This window comes from Hippopotamus amphibius, chromosome 7 (genome assembly GCF_030028045.1).
Source record: "Hippopotamus amphibius kiboko isolate mHipAmp2 chromosome 7, mHipAmp2.hap2, whole genome shotgun sequence".
Taxonomy (NCBI): domain Eukaryota; kingdom Metazoa; phylum Chordata; class Mammalia; order Artiodactyla; family Hippopotamidae; genus Hippopotamus; species Hippopotamus amphibius.
In genome coordinates, this window is record NC_080192.1 from 94,177,234 (window position 1) to 94,198,841 (window position 21,608).

At 39.2% G+C, this 21,608-nt stretch overlaps 1 protein-coding gene across 1 annotated transcript in view; it reads right to left on the bottom strand.

Moving 5' to 3' along the window:
- Positions 1 to 8,794: 8,794 nt before the first annotated feature.
- The window catches only part of ACTR2 (actin related protein 2), a 35,071-nt gene continuing 22,257 nt past the window's right edge, over positions 8,795 to 21,608 (bottom strand). Inside the window, exons 7-9 of the mRNA XM_057741057.1 lie at positions 18,218 to 18,363; positions 14,657 to 14,789; positions 8,795 to 11,477 (exon numbers count right to left, since the gene is read on the bottom strand). Of these exons, the coding sequence (XP_057597040.1) occupies positions 11,307 to 11,477; positions 14,657 to 14,789; positions 18,218 to 18,363 (450 nt within the window). The 3' untranslated portion in view covers positions 8,795 to 11,306. The remainder of the gene's footprint in view (positions 11,478 to 14,656; positions 14,790 to 18,217; positions 18,364 to 21,608) is intronic.

Consider the following 21,608-nt stretch of genomic DNA (forward strand, 5'->3'; position numbering starts at 1 on the left):
TGTGGCTTAGTAATCCTTGGCGCACTTCATATTGAGATAATTTAGTAGCCTATTAAAATGCCCACCACGCCTACTTTTTAAAGGTGTTTGTTTGGTTCTAGCCAAAAGGCCATTAAGATGTTGAAAAAACCCCGTCTCTGAGGTGTGGCCACAGCAACAATCCCAAGGAATCTCCTCTTTGATTATAAAAGCACTGAATTGTGAAAGTCACCAGGCAACAGCCCCGTTACTCTAACACAGTTTCTGCTGGAGACTCCTTCCTTTGGAATGGTTTTTTGATGAACACTCAGGAGGTCAATTCATACTTTTTATCCATATATTCACTTCTTTCAAACCATAGTTTTTAAAAAAAGTGATCAATTATTTTCAATCAAATCATAAAATGTATTTCATCCTGTCATGGAAATATAAATGGCTTTATGGTAAAACCTGCTATATATATTTTTTTTAAGATATATTTTTAAACAATTTTTGTGTAGGACTTGATGTGTCTAAACATCCAGAAACATAAGAAGAATCTGTTTCCAGGACCTCTTTAAACCAAGACAGGCCCTCCACCCTCTCAGTTGCTTTTTTCTTGGTATTTCCATTTCATATGAAAACATTTAATCCAGGTCCTAACCCTCAACTGTCCCACGAGTATGTGAATTACAGATCCTTGCACATCTGAAGTACTTTCTTGCAGCTTTTTTTGGTTTTGCTTTGTTTTGTTTATCCTACACAACTTCCTTCCTTCCTTCCTACCCTTGGCTCCCCAGGGCTTTTAGAGATAGGCTAACCACTAATCATGTCCTCCTGCAGCAGCGATGGAGACCCAGAGCCAGGCTCCTCCCTCTGCTCCCGGCCAAAGGGGGATGAAAGCAATAATGGCTATCTTAAACAGCACTGCTGTTCACGGCACAGAGATCTGGGAAGCATCCTTGAATTCAGACAGCAAGCGAATTTAGCTGCTGCTAAGTGACACACAGCTGCTCTGCATGGGAGCAGAGTCACTGTCTCCAGAAGGCAACGCCCCTTCTACAGTTTAGCCTCTGCAGACGGCCTCCCATTAGGTTGTCCCATGGGGGACAGTCACTCTGAGAGCTTGCTCATGCACTCGCCACTCTCAGAGCATTCCACACAGGGCAAGTTCTTAGCACATTTAAGCGATTCAAATGTTTCCCCTCCCCAAGTGTTCTTTTCAAGGGCCATTTGGATTCCAGGGGCCACTGCTAACCTTAATAACTGACATTCTTTCCATTTCTTGCCTTTCTGTTGTGAGTGGAGATTTTGAAGACTCCATTGATGAATTTGTCAAGTTCTGATCCAAATTCAGGGCAAGAATGAACACCTGCTAAGCAAAAACTAAGCCTCCGAAAAATAAAAATAAAAAAGTTTGAGCTTGATAAATCCTCAAAGTGTGACAAGCCCCTCTGGAATTAAATGCCTTTGCCCAGCAGGGCATTCATTTGTTCACTCCCAGCCTCCACTTAATTTTCTTCTTGGGAATGGTTTGCTATAAACAGAAGAGCAAGCTCTTGTGGGACACTTCATATCAAAGCGCTTTTTTAATGCCACTTGGGATGTCAACCACTCTGGGCTGGGGCACTTCACTCATTGGCCTGAGTTAAATTAAGGCACACAAGAGATGAGAGCTTTTCCCAAGGCCTCTGAGTGAAGAGTGGAGTCAAGGCAGGGTCCTAAGCTGGTTGAGTCTTAGAGAGGCAGAGAGACTCGGATGACCATCACACAGAACCACTGCAGGGTGTTGAAGCAAAGGTGGTGCGGCCAGAGATGCTTGAGTTCAGCTCTGCCTCTACCACTTCCTAGCTCTGAGTCCTTGTTCTGGTTACCTTACCCCCCACGCCCCCACCCTCCACTGCACTGCACTGCATGGCATGTGGGATCTTAGTTCCCTGACCAGGGATTGAACCCACACCCCCTGCACTGGAAGTGCTGACGCTTAACCAGTGGTTAAGCCAGGTAAGTCCCCTGGTTACTTGACCTTTGCAATCTGTTTTCCTATCTACAAAGTGAAGATAATAAATCTGACTTAAATTACAAGAGAACGCTGGTAAAGTGCCTGAGGGACAGTGCCTGTTTCTTAGCGTGCGTTCAATAAATGGTGACCATTACAGCTTTCTGTCGTGTTGTCATCCTTGTTGCTAATGCTTCCTATGTGACTGTTAATGAACGGAGAGCCTGAAGATCCCTGTTGGCTCAGCTCACAGAAAGTTAAGGAATTTTAAAAGTTCAAAAAACACTTGTTTAAGAAGCATTCTTGTTCTCTGGAAAGCAGTAAATTCAGGAAAATGCACTCCTTTTCCAAATGAGAATTCAAACAAAGGCCCTTTGAAACAGATGAGACTGGCAACACTTTCCTTTGTAAGTAAAATTAAGGTATAATAATAAAGGAAGCTGTTTTTCTCAAGGCATAGAGTAGGGGGAGGAGAGGGAGAGGGAGGGAGAGAGGGAGGGAGAGAGAGAGATTAACTGGGAATCCAAGAGTCCCTGGTGGTAAATTCTATGTGGGAGAGCCTTTGTCTTCATTCTGTTAGAAAACTCCCAATTAAGTGAAAGCTTTGGAAAAACATACCCAGATTTTTATCATTGAGACTGTAGCTTAATTCTGAACAAAACTCCCCAGGTTTCTGATTCATGTTTTTCCGAGTGCAAATGAGCCCTTCTGAGCGTGCCCCCTCAATTTCTGGAAGTGGGGCCAGGTATCTGCACCATAATTAGCTCCCCAAGAGGTTCTCGAGCACCCCAAAGTTTGAAAAGCATCGGCCTGAACGTTGCCATAAAGGCTAGTACAGGAAGAGATGAAGGTGTGGGAGAGGGAACACCTCGGAGACTCAGAATTCTCTCCTGGTCTAAATGGAAATAGTCTACACCGACATTGTCGCAAATCCAAGAGATCTGGAGTAAATGGTTTCCTCATTTCTCCTCCATAAATCAGCGTGGATGTTCTTGGCCAGCTCTCTTTTAGGGTGGGCAGCTGTGAGTCAAGCGAGGGGCTTATCTCCTCCTCATCTCCTAACCTTGTCCTGCTTTTCGCAGATGCAGTTCTTCCCCTGTCTGCCTCACAGCTAATTGTTTTAGCAGAAAAGCTCTGAGCCTGAAGAAAACAGGATATATTCTTGAAAGTAATGACCGTACTGAAATTTAGTGGGAAAAGGCCCTCCTTCGGCCCCAGCTTTTTTGAATAAGATCGGCTAGTGAAGCGGGCTACCATTTAGTTTAGTTTGCCAGTTAGCAAAGCTAGAGTTATGAGTTTAAGATGTCGTTTCAGAGAATGTGGGAACAGCAAAAGTTTTGTGTAATCTGGGCCATATTTGAAAGTTTTTGTCTCAAAGATGTGACGGCAGAGGTGGGGGTGGAGGTGCCATAAATCTCAGCCTCTTCCACTCTTAAAACATGGGAATTTCATGACCTAAAATCTTTCCCCTCATATATCTATTCAAAACACCCACAAATGCAACAAAACAAAGAAAACCTTCATTTAGAATGCTCAGGGACGCCTTTTTTTTTTTTAAGCATCTAAGAAAAGATTTTCATTGGCTCATACCACAACTCAGCTTCCTTTGAATAACATGAACAGAAAAAATGTTTAAGGCATGAGTGCTACATACACAAAATGGAAGAGAAAGATAATCTTCAGCCAACTCTTTTCTGAGATTAGACTTATCCAACACTTAAAAAAAAAACCCCAAAACCAAGAAATTGTCACACCATTTTAAAAGAACAGTAACTTAAAGGCAGAGACAGTTTTCCTAGCACTGCCTCCACCTGTGTGTTTGAGGAAAGGCAAATAGCAAACACGGATAGCCCGCAAACCCGGGTTATGAACAGCATCCTGCCTTAGGGGACCTTGTGCTTTTTCAGTCGGTTTTTATGTCATAAGAAATTTATTGATAGCAGTCATTAAAATGACTATTGGACATTATAAACAAACATTTCCACTTTTACAAACTTTGGGTCAACCCTGAGAACAAACAAGGCTTCTAAACATCTGATACGCATTTTTAGCTAACTGTGCTATCAGAGGTGGTGCTTAAAAGGCTGGAGGATATTTGCTGTGTGCTCTAGGATGACATGGAAAATGTAAGAGAAGCTGGCATGGTAAAAACAGTAAGAATGAGGAATGCAGGCAAACAAAGAGCAAGAAAATGCCTCCAGTATCAACCACACACTCTTCATCTACAGAAAACGCTAAAACTTACTTATACGGGCTACATAAGAATCAGGTTCAGAAGAGAAAAGCCACTTCCTACTCACCCAGAGGATCCACCAAACTCCTCCTTAGAGAGGGTTCCTGTATTGAAAACGAACCACCTCCTCACCTGCAGCCGCGTCAGGCACTTCATTGTTCTCTCACGTACTCACCTGCAGCTGGTTACGTAACTTCACTATGTAATAGCGGCACGGCCCCCTGCCTCCTCCTCTCGGCTTAAATCTCTGGCTAAAATTATTCCTGCCTAAAAGAGCACATGCAAGAGTCAGCTTTTATTTCTCTCTCTAGCAGCTATCAACTAAAATAATAAAATTCCACAAACTTCAAAATTTTGTAATGAACTGAGCTTATATTTGAAAAAACAAAATCAAAGCTTGAGACAACTATGTGTAGGTAGTCTCCACACTGCATCCAAGTTCGCTTGTATGTTAATTGCATGGAACTTGAACCAGGTATTTCCTCTCCAGAAGTAAAGCTCCATCTGGTAGATGGGCTTCTTGGCCAGACTACAAATCATTTCAGTCAAGTGGCTGAATCATAGTACTAGCTGGGCTGGCTTGAACCATTTAAGTCAGAAGTGAGGAGAAAACATCTCTAAAAACAATTTTGAAATAAGCAGTTTGCGCTGGTTATTTCACCACGTCCAGCACCCAACTCTCATCTACACGGGCCCCTAAAAAGTGAGCTTGCCCCTGTGACTTCTCTACATCTCCTCTGGAGCCTGCCCGTTTTCACCAATGGACTCAGGCCAAACTTACAGATCTTTCCTCCACTTAAATCACAAAGAGCTGCTAATCTTCACTAGGTGTCAGTTTGAGTCGCTGGACTTCCTTTTAACTCACACAAATGTGTAAATGACTGATGGTGCTTTAACCGTCCCAGAAGAATTTGCATTTTGAGCAAGAGTTATTATCACACCTGAATTGAGGATTTGTTTGGGGCAGTGGGGTGGAGGTCAGAGTTGGTTTCCAGGGCTTGTTCACTTCTGAACCTATTTGCTGAAAGCTCCAGAAGTTTTCAGAAGAGTGTGACAAGGGCATGCAGGTGTGGGCCGGGGGGAGTGGGCTGTGCTTTAGAGCCTGTTCATCCTGTTAATATCCTACAGCAGGGGAGTGAGAGCTTTGGTGGGGATCAGAACCATCAGTGCAGCTGGAAAATAGGCAAATCCTCAGGCCCCAGAGTCAAATTTGATAGGTCCAGAGTGGGGCCCAGGAACCTGCACTTTTGAACACTCCATGTGATTCTGGCTTCAGAAAGACATTAAGGGGTAAATAATTTGAATATTTTAAATATTCAATAATTTTAAATAATTTAAATATTTTTAAAGTTATATATAATTACACTCTAGCTACATCATTTTCTATAGGATACTTATATTAAATTCCATCTTGTGGGAAGTTGTATAACAAAGGGAGTTCAACTCGAGGATGGAAGATGCCTTAGAGGACTGGGACGGGGAGGGTGGGGGGAGTCGAGGGAGGGAGGGAATACGGGGATATGTGTATAAAAACAGATGATTGAACTTGGTGTACCCCCCCAAAAAATAATAAATAAATAAATAAAAGAATAAATTCCATCTAAACCGCTAAGCAAAAACAAAACAAGCAAAATGGCTTCCCTAACTGATCAAGATCCTTTGAATTGTACCTAGTCAATAGTTTTAGGTTCCAAACCTACATTCCTTGTCAATAGCTAATGCCAGACACTTTCACATGTAGATAAGATCTAAGAAAACATATACAAAACACACACATATTTGGAACTACACTGAAGGTTTCAAATTAATGGGTCAAATGTATATTATCAACTTACTATTTACATTTGAACCTCAGTTAAGGCCCAAATTTCTTTTCTTTTTTAAAAAACCTATATTGGAGTATAATTAATTAATGTTTTGTTAGTTTCAGGTTCCAGCAAAGTGATTCACTTATACGCATACATGTATCTATTCTTTTTCAAATTCTTTTCCCATTTAGGTTATTACAGAACACTGAGCAGACTTCTCTGTGCTATACAGTAGGTCCTTGTTATCTATTTTAAATATAGCAGTGTGTACATATCAATCCCAAATCCCAGTCTATCCCTCCCCCTCCCCCGCCCCCATAAGTTGTTCTGTTTTGTAAATAAGTTCATTTGTATCATTTTTTTAGATTCTACACATATGCGATATCACCATATCCAAGTTGCTGCAAATGAAGGCCCAAATTTCTTACTCTTCAAACATAAGTTGGCATGAAATATGAAAATATAAACTTAATAAAAATAATTCTTACTCAGGAAATCCTTAGATTTGATTCCCTAAAGTAAGAAAAGCTTTGCAAGTTTCTTGTGCATATGATAGGCCTAAAATAAAAATTCCAAAAACCCCTGCACATCAAGGTACCCGTTTAACAAAAAGATCGAATTAATATTGTGGCAGGTCTTAATCTCAGAATTTCCTGAAATAATCGCTTAAAATGTCAACCTTTACATTTGAATATTTATAATTACTCTTTTTTATGCATAGAATTCTTGCTCTTGAGAGCTGGGGCCCTTTTTTGAGCCTCTATTCAAGGAAGTACAAAGCATCTGACTAGTTTTCTTTTCACTAATCTTTTTAAAAAAAAAAAAAAAAAAAGCATTCAACAGGTAAAAGCTCAGCTTGACCTTAATGACAAAGAGCAGTGTTCTCAGAAGTCTGCCTTGGGCTTGAAAACCATACCTTATCCTTGTGATTGGTTTCGGCACTTCCCAAACCCAAACCTTTCAAATGGTCCATGTAAGCCTAAAATACTCTCTAATTCTTCTATTTCAAAGGAAATTATCTGCCGAGTCCTTTCCAGTCTTTCCTTTTCCCTCCAGCGGGTGGGAGGAACTGAGAGATAGGATAGGAACTCTGTTCCGCCAAGGGGAAGAGAAAGACTATTTGGATTCCTCCTACCCAGTCAGGTATTTTACATCTGCACATAACACAAACTGAGATCCTTACAGTACGTACAAGACTTATTTTCTGTCACTGCCATAGTGCAGATGACTTAAACAAAAGTATAATAGCTTCTTCCTCCCCAACTTCGTATGTTATTTAACCAATGCGGAGCAAGATGCTTTAGGGTGTTTTTAAAATGTTATGCTTAACGTGAAAAATCACTGGAACTTACATACAGTCGGCCCTCTGTAAGGTGGGTTCTGCACCTGTGGGTTCAATCAACAGCAGATTGAAAATATTCAGGAAAAAAAAAATCCAGAAAATTCCTAAAAGCAAAACTTGAATTTGCTGCATGCCCCAGCAACTACTTACATAGCTTTCACATTGTATTATTATAAGTAATTGAGGAATGGTTTATAGTATACAGGAGGATGTGTGTAGGTTATATGTATATGCCATTTTATATAAAGGGCCTGAGCATCCTTGGATTTTGATATCCTGGGGGGATACATGGGTGGTCTCCTGGAACCAATTTCCTGTTGATAAATACTATTAAGAACTGCCTTATTTACATCCCAACTTTATTTTTATTGTATAGCTAAAGTAACCGCAATATGGTGGGGTTAAAGTCAGTAATTTGGTCTTTACAAAGTACTGAACACTCGCAAATATGCTTTCCCAGGTTCTTCCCCTCTCCCTCCTCCACTCACCTCTGATGTGGTACTTTCAAGCTCCTAATAAATAGTTCAAGAAATACAAGCTGAAGGAAAAAAGTGATTCTACAAATACCCGCAGGTACTGTGGTAGTTGGCCAATTGGTCCAAGGTTAGACAGCATGTTAAATATTGAGCTAAAATCAATCCCCAAGTTTCTGGTTCACTTTAGTTGGATACCCTCCTCGATGGTTCTAAAATTAGTAGTTACTAACCACACTCAATTGTACAGCGGTCAAGGTTTTGGGTAAAAAAAAAAAAAAATGAAGAGCACTGAGACATTCATTCCATCAACAATGACACCTAATACAGTGCCCAGGATTTTCTTCCTCCGTAACAGAGATAGCGGTCACACTATTCTTCTGGTGACCAGGAAGAGAATGGATAAAAGACACCAGAGGCAAACCTCAGGAAGTCCTGGGGAACTTTGGCCATGAAGGACAAGGAAAAACAAAAATACATTACTTTCCAGACCCCATCCTCAAAGGCTAGTATAAAAGTAAGAAAGGGTCAGGGAAGCTTAATAAATTTGCATCTGTCTTTAGTTGCTTTGTAAAAATAATATGCCTAAAAGTCTGCAGATGGGCTCAAATGTCCTTGAAAAGAGGCATGTTCCATGTCGGTCTCTCGAGCATTCCTAACACTGCCGAAGCCTTCTTAAATCTTGCGGGAGACAGAACAGTCTCCTAGAAGGAAAAAAGTCTCTAACAGAGCTGTAGCTGTCTTGCTCTTATTTCCAGGTTTTATTTTTCTTATGTACTTAAAATCATATCAGAAATAAAGATCATACAAAAAAAAATTTTCTGTCAAATAGTAGAATGTCACTGAACCAAACTTGGCCTAACAACTAGCATTCAGTTTGTAGATCCATCTTGCATTGGCAAAAATGAAAATATGAATAAAAATAAGAAAATGAAACCAAAGAGAAATACTGTAAAGAGAAAAACAAAGACAAAATTCAAATTTACTTTGAAAAATCTGATTTTATTTTCTGAATCAAAAAGAAGTGTATTCATGTTAAATTTAGAATGTTTAACTTTCCATTGATCTCTCAAAATACCTTCTAGATGTTGACGACAGTGCTCAGAACCGTGTAAAAGTTAACATCCAATACCACATTTTAAAGAAAAAAGTTTAAATGCAGGATCTATCTCTAAGAAACCCTTCTCAAAGGTCAAGGCATTGGCAATTCTAATTTTAAAAGAAAAGAATTTTAATCGTTATTGGAAATTTAAGTGACAATGGTTTTCAAGAGCTATAAATCAGACCTCTTTTTAAAAAAAAGAAAAAAATTTAATTTCTGAGGGACTCATACTGACAACTCCAATTAAACATATCCCCCCCCAAATTACTAAATGCATTATTTCACCCTGGAAGAGGAAAATTATAAAATATAATTTAAAAATCATTCTCTCTATATTAATACATCACTTTAACTGTCACATTTGATAGCAGAATTATAAAATTAAAACCAAATTCTACATTCAAGGGACAAATGACAAATGCTTTCATCATTTTATTTAAGAGTCTATCCCATTCTTTGTTGTTTTCTACCCCCATATTTTAAAATCATGACCAAAGGTCAGGAGTTAATCCATTTACCTGAAATGAACAACTAGTAGATACTGGTCCTACATCTGTGTCCTTTAACAAATCAGTATTCAAAAGGCTGGGGGATTTATAAGAACATGATTTAGGAGCACTTTAGAACTCCAAAGTGACTCTGACACCCACATCCCTAAAATCTAACAGACATTATTCATAGGCTATTCATGTGTACTGAAGCATGTCCAGCATGCAGCCAAAATTCTTTTATTTGTTCAAATTGAGGTAAAACAGACAAAAAATACATAATATTAACAGAAGCTGCATAATTAAAACTAACCTCCTTTTGCTGCTTATTTCATAGAAACTGATTTTTAAGTTTTTGCACACAAAAAAGATGCTATAGCCAATAATTTCTCCAATTTCAGTCACCCAAAAAAGTAACCTTCTTCTTTCAAATAAAGAATGTTTCGAAATGAAGGAAAACATTTTTCTCCAGCATCTGCATTTTGTACTTGGAGTGATACAATTTCTTATTACTTTATTTTTTTCAAATTTAGAAGGAATTCAAGTCTGGGTACTATTTGATTTTTTTTTCAGATACCAAGCAATACCGACAGGATTCATAAATATGATTTTCTGACAGGAAAGTCTGCTAACATTTACAAAATATCAACAACTCTTCTTTCAAGCGTTAGATGGCTGAGATTTAGTAGTTATGATTAGTTTTTCAGTACAAATACACATAAAAATCTTGATTTTTTTTTTGGCCAACATTTTAAATAGTCAAAGATTACTCCACTTTCAGGTTTTAAATCAAAACATACCAACCAAAAAAACTAGTGAAAATTACCCAACTGGCAACAAGTCCCATATTTCAATGTTATTTTTAACCCAATAAGTATAACCTACTGCCAGTAATTATTTATGTGTAGCTACTTGTCTTTATTAAATAAGCACTGGTCGGTTATATAAAAGAATCTTGCAAGAATGGTACTTGGCACTGGGTTACCTTAATGCTTCTGGTATAAATAGAAGCACTCAGAAAAATACCAGCTCTTAAGCACTTTTTGTCTGTAATTTGAATTTCCAAAAACATTTTTTCAATGTTACTTTTCCACTGATAGATTCTAGGGAGTCTAGTCCTGGCTGACATGGTTGATTTTAAAAAACAAATAAAAAATCACTAAACCACATAATAATGGGACGCTACACTTGCTTTTTACATCATAAGGAAAACAGTTCCAGGCAGACCAAAAGTAGAAGAAAACCTGACAAATCAAAGTATTGTAAATAGAGTTCATCTTATGTACCCCAGAGCAGAAAAGCTCAAAAATCTAAAAATTAAAATCAAAAGACCACCCTATCCCTCCACACAAAACCCACCCCAAACACTTTAGTTCCGAGCCTACCATTTCCCTAAATTGTTAATACCAGAAGCTTTAAGGTACTTAACGCTGCAGCAGTAATCGTGAAAGCGCCACACTACAGAGGAAGCGCCACAAAGGCTTCAGCAGCCGCCCACCCCACCCCAATAATATGTAAAAGCTCCTGTTAAAGTTTTTATTCTTATGCTAATAAAGGCATACCACCTAGTGTGCTAAAGACTAAAACTAGCAGCATTAGAGCAGTAAAGTGAAAACAGGAAGCCTACAGGAATGATCTAAAAGCCTACTTAGAAGAAACAAAGCAGAAGACAGGACTCTCGCCCTCTTGTGTTTGCAGGGAAGTGGTGGAATTAAGCAGTCAGATTTACCCACATTAACACAAATTTAACAAAACTTCTGCAAGACACCAGAGTAAAACCTGACCTTTCCAGTCAAAGGGCACAGAGAGGCCTCTTCCATGTCCTGGAGTTGAATGAGTTCAAAGATTGGCAATAAAGGAAAAAAAAAAGCATTAGGGGCGTGATGGGGAGCAGCTTCGCAGTTTATCGAACGGTCACCCCGAGTTTCTCCAGCACACGAACACCCTTTTCTTGGTATTCCTGTCGGGTCATCCAGAAGTTGTCTTTGTCCTTCATGATGTCCGCTAGAACTGCGCCACCCAGGAATACCATGTGCTTTCTGCGGGGTGGGTCTTCGATGCGGATCTTGAATTTCTACAGGTAAAAGAGGAGATGACAAAACGTCACACATGCATGGTGCTTTCTGCTTTATGAAAATTACTTTTTCTTATATTCTCTTGTTGAATTCTCACAAAGGTCCTGTGATGTAAGTATCTGAGGTAGAGAGACATTTTGTAATCTGCCCAAAACTCACAGCCAGGATATCACACGTCCATCCCAGTGTGCTTATCAGAACAGTCCCGATGTACACCTGGGGCTGCATCATTACCTGCACCCCTTGTCACTCTCTAAAGCACCCTGATTTGAACAATGAATTCCATGGTCGCCCTACCAGGAGCCCAAGTACCAAAGCCCTGACTGTGACAGGTCTCCCACTAATGGGCAAATCACCTGGCCAGCTGTCAAATGAAGAACTGGGATGAGAGGACTGCTATAGTTTCTTCAAGGTCTCATGCCCCTACAATTGTAGTCCTGTGCAACAGAGTAAGCTTTAAAATCTTTTCTTATAAGCAAAACTCACTTTCTATTGTCTCAAATTCAAATGAAATGTTCTCAAAATAAAGAAGACCAAATATGGTCAAAATAAATTATGAGGATGTTGGAAAAAATGAACACATTAACCAAAATTAAAGAGAAGGAGGGGAAGTTTTATACTTTGTAGCCACTATTAACTGTCTAACAAGGACAGACCTCCATCTGTATGGTCAGTCAACACCATAAAGGAGAAACCTTAAAATGAAGTAGCAGTTTTATTTACAACGTCACAAATCCCACAAAAAGACTCAAAATAACCATGTCATTCTACATTGTCTTTAAGTCACATAAATGAACGGTAGGATCTGTCATAACATACGACACAGAAAAACATCCGTTTACTTATTAATTCATTCTGAGGCTAACCTGGTGCTCTAATTGTTCTAGTTATTTTTTCACTCTTAAGCAGTGGTCAGCAAACTTTTCCTGCAAGGGACCAGAGAGTAAATACTTGAGGCTCTGCGGGTCTCTGTGGCAATACCAAAATGTGACAATAGGTGACATATCATGTGACAAAAGAATGGGTCTGGCTGTGTTCCAAAAAAGTTCATTTATACAACAGCCGGGTTTGGCCCAGGGCTACGGTTGGGCCAGCCCGCTCTCGGGGAAACCTGGCTAGCCCCTGCAGTTTTCTCAACTGGCCGCTGCTTCTCTCTCACTACCTGCCTACCCCTGGAGGCTGGGTAACAGTAATCCTTCTACTTCACCGCTGTTTCTCTCCCTCCTCCCTGCAAGGCCACAGCCCCCCGGAAACTCATCTGATCAGACTATTCCATCCAGCACCCCTCTCCACCCAGGGCATCTACAGATCCCCAGGTTACTTCTCCTCACACCTGCTCTGCAGCGCGTGCGCGTGCTCTCTCCACCACGTCCTGACATCATCCTCAGTGACCCTGTCCTTCTCTCCCTCACTCGGCAGAACACCAACTCAGGTGACAGCTCTCTGCTCTGCCGCTGCCCTCAAGCAACTGAACAGTGGGGAGAGAAACTCAACTTCCAGCTTTAAATGTTACCTCAACGAAGCCCCTCAAGGCTGCGTGGCAATCCCATGACATTTCTCTTCTCTTCCACTCTCCAATACACCATTTCACACCTATTTTATAAACCTCTACCAGCTCCTCCCTCCGAGAGCCTCCTAACCAGTCTTGTGACATCCATCTTTCCTCCTCCCTTCCCTCAGCAATCTTTTCACCACCCAGACTTAACGATCCTTTAAACAAGTCAGGTCCTACCATTTCTCTGCGCAAGATCCTCCCTCCCAAGACTTTCTCTCTCAACAGGAGGAACGCCAAGCCCTTCACCATGGCTGAACAAGACCTGCGTCCTGACTACCTTTCTGAGCTCCCCTCCCTGCCGCTCCCTTGCCCACTCTGCTCCAGCCACCCCTGCACACTCCCGCCAACTTGGGGCTGTTCCTGCCTGAAAGATTCTTCCAGAGAGAGTCAGGATGCCCAATCGTTCACTCTCTTCAGGTCTTTGCTCAAAAGTTGCCTTATCTCACTGGCGTCCTTCTCTGATAACACTACGTGAAGGAGCACGCCATTTCCCCCAATCACCGTGGCTTTCCAGTCCCTGACCTGACATTTCTGCACAGCGCTCATTACTAGTGATAAACATAAAAGCGGGGATCTTTGGTTTTGTTCACCACTGTTTTGTTTTGGCTAGCATCTAGACAAGTGTTTGGCACCCAGAAGGAGTTCAAGAAGTACTGCTGAATAATCATCTGAGACTGATTCTAAATTCTACGTATAACTCAATAAAATCAGACAAATGAGTGAAGTACTTAGACAACGTGGCTCCTTTTGAGTTTTTTAATTTGTTGAATGTATCAGTCCATACACAATTTCATTTCGACAATTTGAATCACAAATGAAAGACATAACAGTGTATCCAATACATACCGCCCTTGTAGGATGTAACTTCATTATCTAAAACAACTGATCAAAGTTGGTGAGATGAACCTCAGAGATATATTTAGAATTAAATGACTCTTAGTTGAGTGCATACTATGTATAATGTACTTCCCACAGCCCAGGGTTTGTTAAAAAAAAAAAAATCAGTGCCAATAACCAATAACCACCAACTACTACAACTAGTTTAAAAATTTCTTCCTACTCTACACATCAACAACTATCAATTAAAAGTCTGTTTCAAGAGCTATGACAGTTGACTAGGATGCAAAGAATTGGAGACATGGTGTTTTACAATGTGACTGGGGAGACGACATATGCAAGAAACAGCCAAAAAATAACTTAGGATCAGAAATATGAGACAGTCCAAGAGTAGCACTGAACACTGATTGCATATTAAAAGCACAAGTTAAAAAACCCCACAAAACCCGAGGGGGCCTTTCTCTCTCCATAGTACAACAGGTTCTTTCCACGCACTTATAGGCACCTCGGTTGCAGGTTGTTTGCTACAGATGAACCAAAACATTTGGCCCTGGACCTAGTTTCTTCCATCCACTGAATACAGAGGTGAACCGGCACTAGGACCACTCTGAGAAAAAGCTCATCTTGAACTATTTACTTGTTCCTACCTCTTCAAGGGTGCACTAGACTGCATTAGCAATTTGTTTAGGAAGAGTTCTTGCTCCCTCTGGTGGCTGACAAGATTCACAAGCTATTTTACAGGGTTTTAAAAGTATTTTACTGGTTGGGTTATTGATTGATACTTACAGAAAGTTTTTCCACATCTCCCTTCAACACTCGTTCTAAGTAAAGCTGTTTAAGCTCTCGTTCCAACCGTGATGGCAGCCCAGGGTACATAGTAGACCCTCCAGAAAGCACGATGTGCTTATAGAATTCAGATCTAGAAAGACACAATAGGTATTCATTAGGGGTTTCAGATTAGGAAAACAGTATCTAAGAGTTGCTTTTATTTATATCTGCCTCAGGTGGCTGCTGGGAGAATTAAATAAAATTCAACATGTAAACCACAGGGCTGAATGTTTGCTATTACCACTGTTAACCGATAACAAAACCTCTTTATATATGAAAGATTTATTATCATTTTGATAACAATACTTCTAAAGCACATAACACATTTTTTTTGCAAATGCAATTGAGTTTTTTAATAATGACCAGTTTACACTACAAACTCGCAGTGTTTGGACTGTGCTATCACAGTGCTTCCGTGGAGTCACTTAGATGTGGTTGTTTACTATAATTTAACCATATTCTACCATGATTCCAGTTCTTGCTTTTGAATTTTTCCATTTGCCTTTTGTAGTTTTCCGTTTTGTTCCTTAGCTTTGAGGCTGTCAGCTGTACTTTTGGGTAGATTGATGTGCTGGCTTCTTAGAGCAGTCCTCTCTTTCTTCCTTACATATGCTATTGCGCATGATAGCAGATAATCAAATCTAAAATAACTGCATAAGTAGTAACAGTGATATAATCTGAGCGAGGGTCTGAGGAACTCTTCTAGTAAAGCTCAAGAGCTAAGTCACATCTATTTTGGCTTTATTCAAACTCGCTTTCAGGTTTTTATTACTTTCAGGTTCAAGGGCTCAGGCTATTGTAATTCTAGCTCCTAGAAGAAGTTTTGTATTGTATTTAATCACAAAAGTATGCGCGAGAGTGTAACATAAACTAAGCAGTTGAGTTATAACTACACGTGCTATGCGCCCATGAGCGTTTACAGGCATGCTTTCAACACAGAACATGCAAAACAAAATTTGAGTTGTGCTACTTTCCAATGCTAGCAAGGTGGAGAGGGTGCCGAACCTGATTCCAGTGCTTTAGGAATGCCAAAACTTTAATCACCACCAACAGGAATGCACTTTTAAATGCCCAATTTTGCTATCAGTGATCATTAAATCAAGGGACAAAAGCATCTACCCAATCCCTACTATAAGAATTTATCATAATTATTAAGTCCAGATTAGACTTTTGGCCATCTTCCATTAGATTTATAGTTTGTTATAAGCTGACTGCTATTTTTATTAATTTCCATTACTTGGCTGTTCCCCAGCCATCCCACAAAAATTAGGTGGTTATTTCATTCAGGGTTAAATAAAGAACTAAGCAAACACTTGCTTAATAAAATGCTTCTGCGTGAATTTCTCAATAACTTGGGTATAGATGAGAGCTTTCTAACTATGACTCAAACTCTAGATGCAATAAAAGATTATAAGTCTTTTTATATAACTAAATGAAAATGAAATTTTGTATGGCCCAAAACACCATAAGCAAGAGACAAAGAAAAAATTACAAAATATCTGTAACACTATCACAGAACTGATATAAAAGGAACTTTTTTAAAAACCGAGAGAAAAAAAAATTACAAAAATTCTATAGAAGAACAGGCAAAAGCCATAAACTGATAATTCACCAGGAAAAGATATAAAAATGGCCCTAGACATAGAAAAAATATATTCAACTTCAACATTAAGAGAAACGCAAATTAAAACTACATCAAGATGTCATTTCCCACTCTTCATACTGACATAAAAGTAAAATCCTGACAAACTGTGAACAAGTTGTGGGGACACAGGTGCTCTCATATTTGGCTGGTAGGAAAGAGAAAGGGTACAGACTTTACAGAAGGGAACTGAGCAATAACAAAACCACATGCATTTACCCTTCAACCCAACTATTCCCTTCCAGACATTTTTTTCAGAATATATATGCCCAACAATACAAAGACACTGTGCACAAGGTTATTAACTGCAGCATCATCTGTCAGCACAAATACTGGAATCTACCTAAATAACCAGGATTCACTGAAGAAACCACAATATGTACACACTGGAAAAAAGAGTACGGACAATCCCTAGGAAGTGGTATAAGATTGTTTAGAATATATTAAGTGAAAAAAGCAAAGTGCAAAAGAGTATTTACAGTACGCTACCTTTTGTGTAAGAAAATAAGAAACAGAGGGAGGAGGACTAGGGTGAAAAGACAAGGGGTGGGGAGAGTAATACTTCTGAGTACACTTTTTTTGTATAGTTCTGACTACCTATTCAGAAACCAAAGTTAAAGATGAGCCGGGAACATCCTGTGCCACAAAAGAGAATGAAACAGAATGTGCTCAAAAAGAGATGAGGGCACAGCAAAGGACAAGGAGCTTGCTTGAAGGGGCTCTCACAGGCAAAATCAGGAACAATTTAGCACAAAATGAAGTCAGGCAGTAATAAATCATAATCCACTGAATAAAATCATGAATCCACACTGATAATAAACAAACAAAACAAGGGAGAAGGAAAAGCACTTCCTTATGCTAGAATGCCAACTAACAAATATAGAAGGAATGACAATTAGAAGAGGTACCTTTTTGCAACAATCACAAAAAAAATGGATTTTGGCAAGAATCATCAACAGATGCCTAAAGGGCTGGGGGGCAGAGTCTGACAAGGAACAGGAGATTTACACAGTCTCAAAGTGTTTCCCAAACTTGTAAGTCAGGAAAGGAAAACAAAGCAACACAAAACAAAAAAACCTATACAGTGGAAAAAACAAGAAACTTCATTAAGAGTTTAACACTAATATCACCAATCAGGCACAAACAGACATCACTTCTGGGTGTGATAACCTGAGAAGGACACATCACTTAAGTAGTGTTCTAGACAAAAATGCACAATCTAAATCTAATTATAAGGAAACATTCAAGCCCAAGTTGTACCCTGCAAAGATATCAATGTCATGAAAGACTGAGTGAGGAATTATAACAGATAAAAGGTGACTGAGAGACATGACAACTAAATACAATGTGTGATCTTAGATTTGATCCTTTATTGGAGAAGAGAAAAACTGTATAAAGGCTATTATTGGGACAGTGAACGAAAGTGAAATATGGGGGTGGTAGATAGAAGTATGTCAGTAATCGATCCCCTGAACTCGGTAACTGCACTGTGGCTGTAAAAGCATAGCCTCACTCCTAAGAAAAACAAAGTGAGTAATAAGGAGTAAAGAGGACTTACCCATTCAACTTACTCTCAAATGGAGAGGGAGAGAGAAAGAGACAGCAAGCAAGCACACTTGCAGAATGTTAAAATCAGTAAAATGGAAAGAAAACTGGATAGTGTACAGGAGTTTTGTTTTATTCCTGCAACTTCCAACATTTAAACTATTTCAAAATAAGTTTAAAGAGGCATCTGAGACACAATGATATACGCTGTTCAACAACCAGTGTCATCCTATCAAAAACCTGAGTGAGACAATAGATAGCTTGGTCATTCTAGCTATTTATATTCCATCTATTTCTGATAAGTAATTTTGAAACAACCATTTCTAATGTACCTGGTATCAATGTCAGCTGCCTGGATTGTGTTAAAAAGCAATTCAGCAACACCTACTCCCTCAACGTTGATTAAGTGAGGCTGAAACAAAGCTTCTGGTGCTTCAAATCTCTCTCCCCCGACTTTGATAATGCGGCCATCTGGGAGCTGGAAACCAAGAACAATCAGGTAGCAGCACAAGATTTTAGAAGTTCCCAGGGTTCTTTAGACGTTAGTACTTATAATAAACACACCTGTTGTATAACCAAAATCATTATCAGCAATACATTTCTCCTAAAATACATTTTTGGAAAAAAGACAAAAAAGGTAAAATAAAATACCTTAAAATAATTGTTTTTATTAATTATCATGCTCTGTTCTGCTTTAAAAACGGTACTTCAAAAACAAAAAACAAAACAAACAAAAAAAACGGTACTTCATGCCCCCAAATAGCAGGAATTTTTGGGAGGATTCGCCAGTGCACGAGCGTGTGATGTTCCACTGGTGTGTGCAGGTGAGCACTGCAGGCAGCACTCATCACCCACGGCAGCCGGGTTTTTGCTGGAGTGAATGCTGCCTATCATTTTACCATGCATTTATGAATATTTTTACCATGGAGCACAGATCAATGAAAAATTTTAAGTAATTTCTTTCATCAAATAAGTACTCTGGGAAACTATTATTTTGCCATCAAAACATTTTATTATCATGCGTGAAACTTCTATCAAATCATTTAATCCAAAAAAAATTTTATGATCAAAACAGCTTAAGGAATATTGATTTACACTTTTTTATTAGGCAATTCTATTGTATCCTACTTACTAGGTCCTATTAAATTTTAAATGATGGATAAATATGATTTTAAGAAAATGAGATTTAAACAACTGGTCAGATACCATTACAACATGACTTTGTGCAGAAAACTCTTAATTTACATAATGTTTATAAGTTTATATTTAATTAAATGAGAATTGTTAAACAAAAACTCCTTCACAATTCACTGAGTTGACCTAAGTAACAAGCAGGCTTGTATACGCTGTCATTTGACACATTTCTGTATGACATACCAGAATTAGTTTTACATTAACATTTCTAACAGTATATTTATTTAAAATAACACAATTACAATAATTATATTTAGATTCCAAAACTGACTTACTAATATGACAAAGTACCACAAAGCAAGTTCTTTAAGACATTTACCCCTTGTTTGCTATAACTGTTTACAAGTATGTGCAAAGCAATCACTCCAGAATTATCTTTTTAATAAAACATATCAAATTTCTTCAAAAACAAATTTATGCTTAAAAAAAAAACCACACCGGGGACTCTCCTGGTGGCACACTGGTTAAGACTCTGCACTCCCAATGCAGGGGGCCTGGGTTTGATCCCTGGTCAGGGAACTAGATCCTGCATGCATGCTGCAACTAAGAATAAGCATGCCACTAAGGAGCCTGTGTGCCACAACTAAGACCCAGAGCAACCAAATAAATAAATATTTAAAAAAAAAATGTTGTGGCTTTAAAAAATAAATACATAAATAAAAGAATCTGCCTTCCAATGCAGCGGACATGGGTTCAATCTCTGGTCAGAGAACTAAGATCCCACATGTCAGGGGGCAACTAAGCCCCCGTGTTGCAACTACTGAGCCCATGCACTCTGGAGCCCACGTGCTACAACTAGAGAGAAGCCCATGAGCCACAAAGAAGAGCCTGTGTGCCACAATGAAAGATCCTGCATGCCACAACGTCCCACATGCTGCACCTAAGACCCGACACAGCCAAGTAAATAAATTAAAAAAGAAAAAAAGAAAAAGAAATTAATTAAATAAAAACAAAACAAATACAGCCATCCACTGACTTAAAAAACCCGAAATTGAAATCACCCAATATATATGGAAAAACTTCACGTGGCAGACTATTGTTAGCAAAACCTCTGTACCCTGCCCTTCCAGCCTTTGATGGTATGGCTCTTCTCAAAGCTCTGGTTGCAGGCCAGCCTGGGACCACCCACTCTAGGAACTACTACCTCTGGGAACTGTTAAAAATATATGCTTCCCTGGGCTTCCTAGGTGGCTCAGTGGTTAAGATTCCGCCTGCCAATGCAGGGGACCTGGGTTTGATCCCTGCTCCAGGAAGATCCCACATGCCGCAGAGCAACCTAAGCCTGTGCGCCACAACTATTGAGCCTGTGCTTTAGAGCCCGTGAGCCACAACTATTGAGCTCATGTGCTGCAACTACTGAAGCCCACATGCCTAGAGCCCGTGCTCTGCAACAAGAGAAGCCATGGCAATGAGGAGCCTGCGTACCACAACGGAGAGTAGCCCCCACTCACAGCATCTAAAGAAAGCCCACGCACAGCAAAAAAGACCCAACACAGCCAATAAAAGAAAGAAACAAACAAACAAACAAACATGCTTCCTGTGTCTTTGCACCAAATCTTACCCTACACTTTATTTGTTCACTCTTATCCCTCTTCATTTACTCATCAGTTCACTGTTTATTTGTTGCATATACTTTTGAAACGTACCTTAAACTTTCTGAGAAAGGAGGGAAAAAATAAATAAAATACCCCTTACACTTCCAGTTCCCTTATCCTCTGCCTCATGACACTTTCTTCCAAAGTCATATAGATGAAAATTATAAATCTAGGGGAACTGTCAAGAAGGCTTCAGGAAAGAATCCCCAGGGCAAATCTGGAGATTATTAAGTTGCAAAGTATAGTCTTATTGACTATTTGGATCAGTATCATCTAAAATTAAATAATATAAATATTTTGTTTCTTTGTTTGTTTGTTTTTGTTTTTTTGGCCACACCACGCAGCATACGGGATCTTCCCTGACAAGGGATCAAACCCATGCCCCCCTGCAGTGGAAGCACGGAGTCTTAACCACTGGACCACCAGGGAAGTCCCTATAATTATTTTTAAAATGACTATTTTGTACATAATTTGTGACATGTTGAGTTTACATGAATCAAATGGTTTAATAATACTTGCTTTTATTGCCTATCACTCACTCAATTAAATTTTTGTAACTACTAGATCAAAGATGCAGTTCAGAGTGCTTTATACCCAGATGAAAATGACAGACTTAATAAATTCAGGGAGGATCAACTCCTCTGGTGTAAACTATAAAGGTTCTAAGTCTCATTAATTACAATTTCAAGTTAACATTTGTTTTCAACATCTCATTAAGAAAATATTAAGTCAGGAAGACTGCCACCTACTGAATTATTAAAGCAATCCTATTAGATGACCACTTCCCAAAGTATCTTAGACCAGTCCCATGAAATGCTGAAGAACTACTGTAGTCATGTACAAATGAGCAAATCAAAGGCTCTGAGAAGCCTGTTAATAAAGTGAAATCAACTCTCTCCCAAACTTATCTGAAAATATAACCCCATTTTAATTT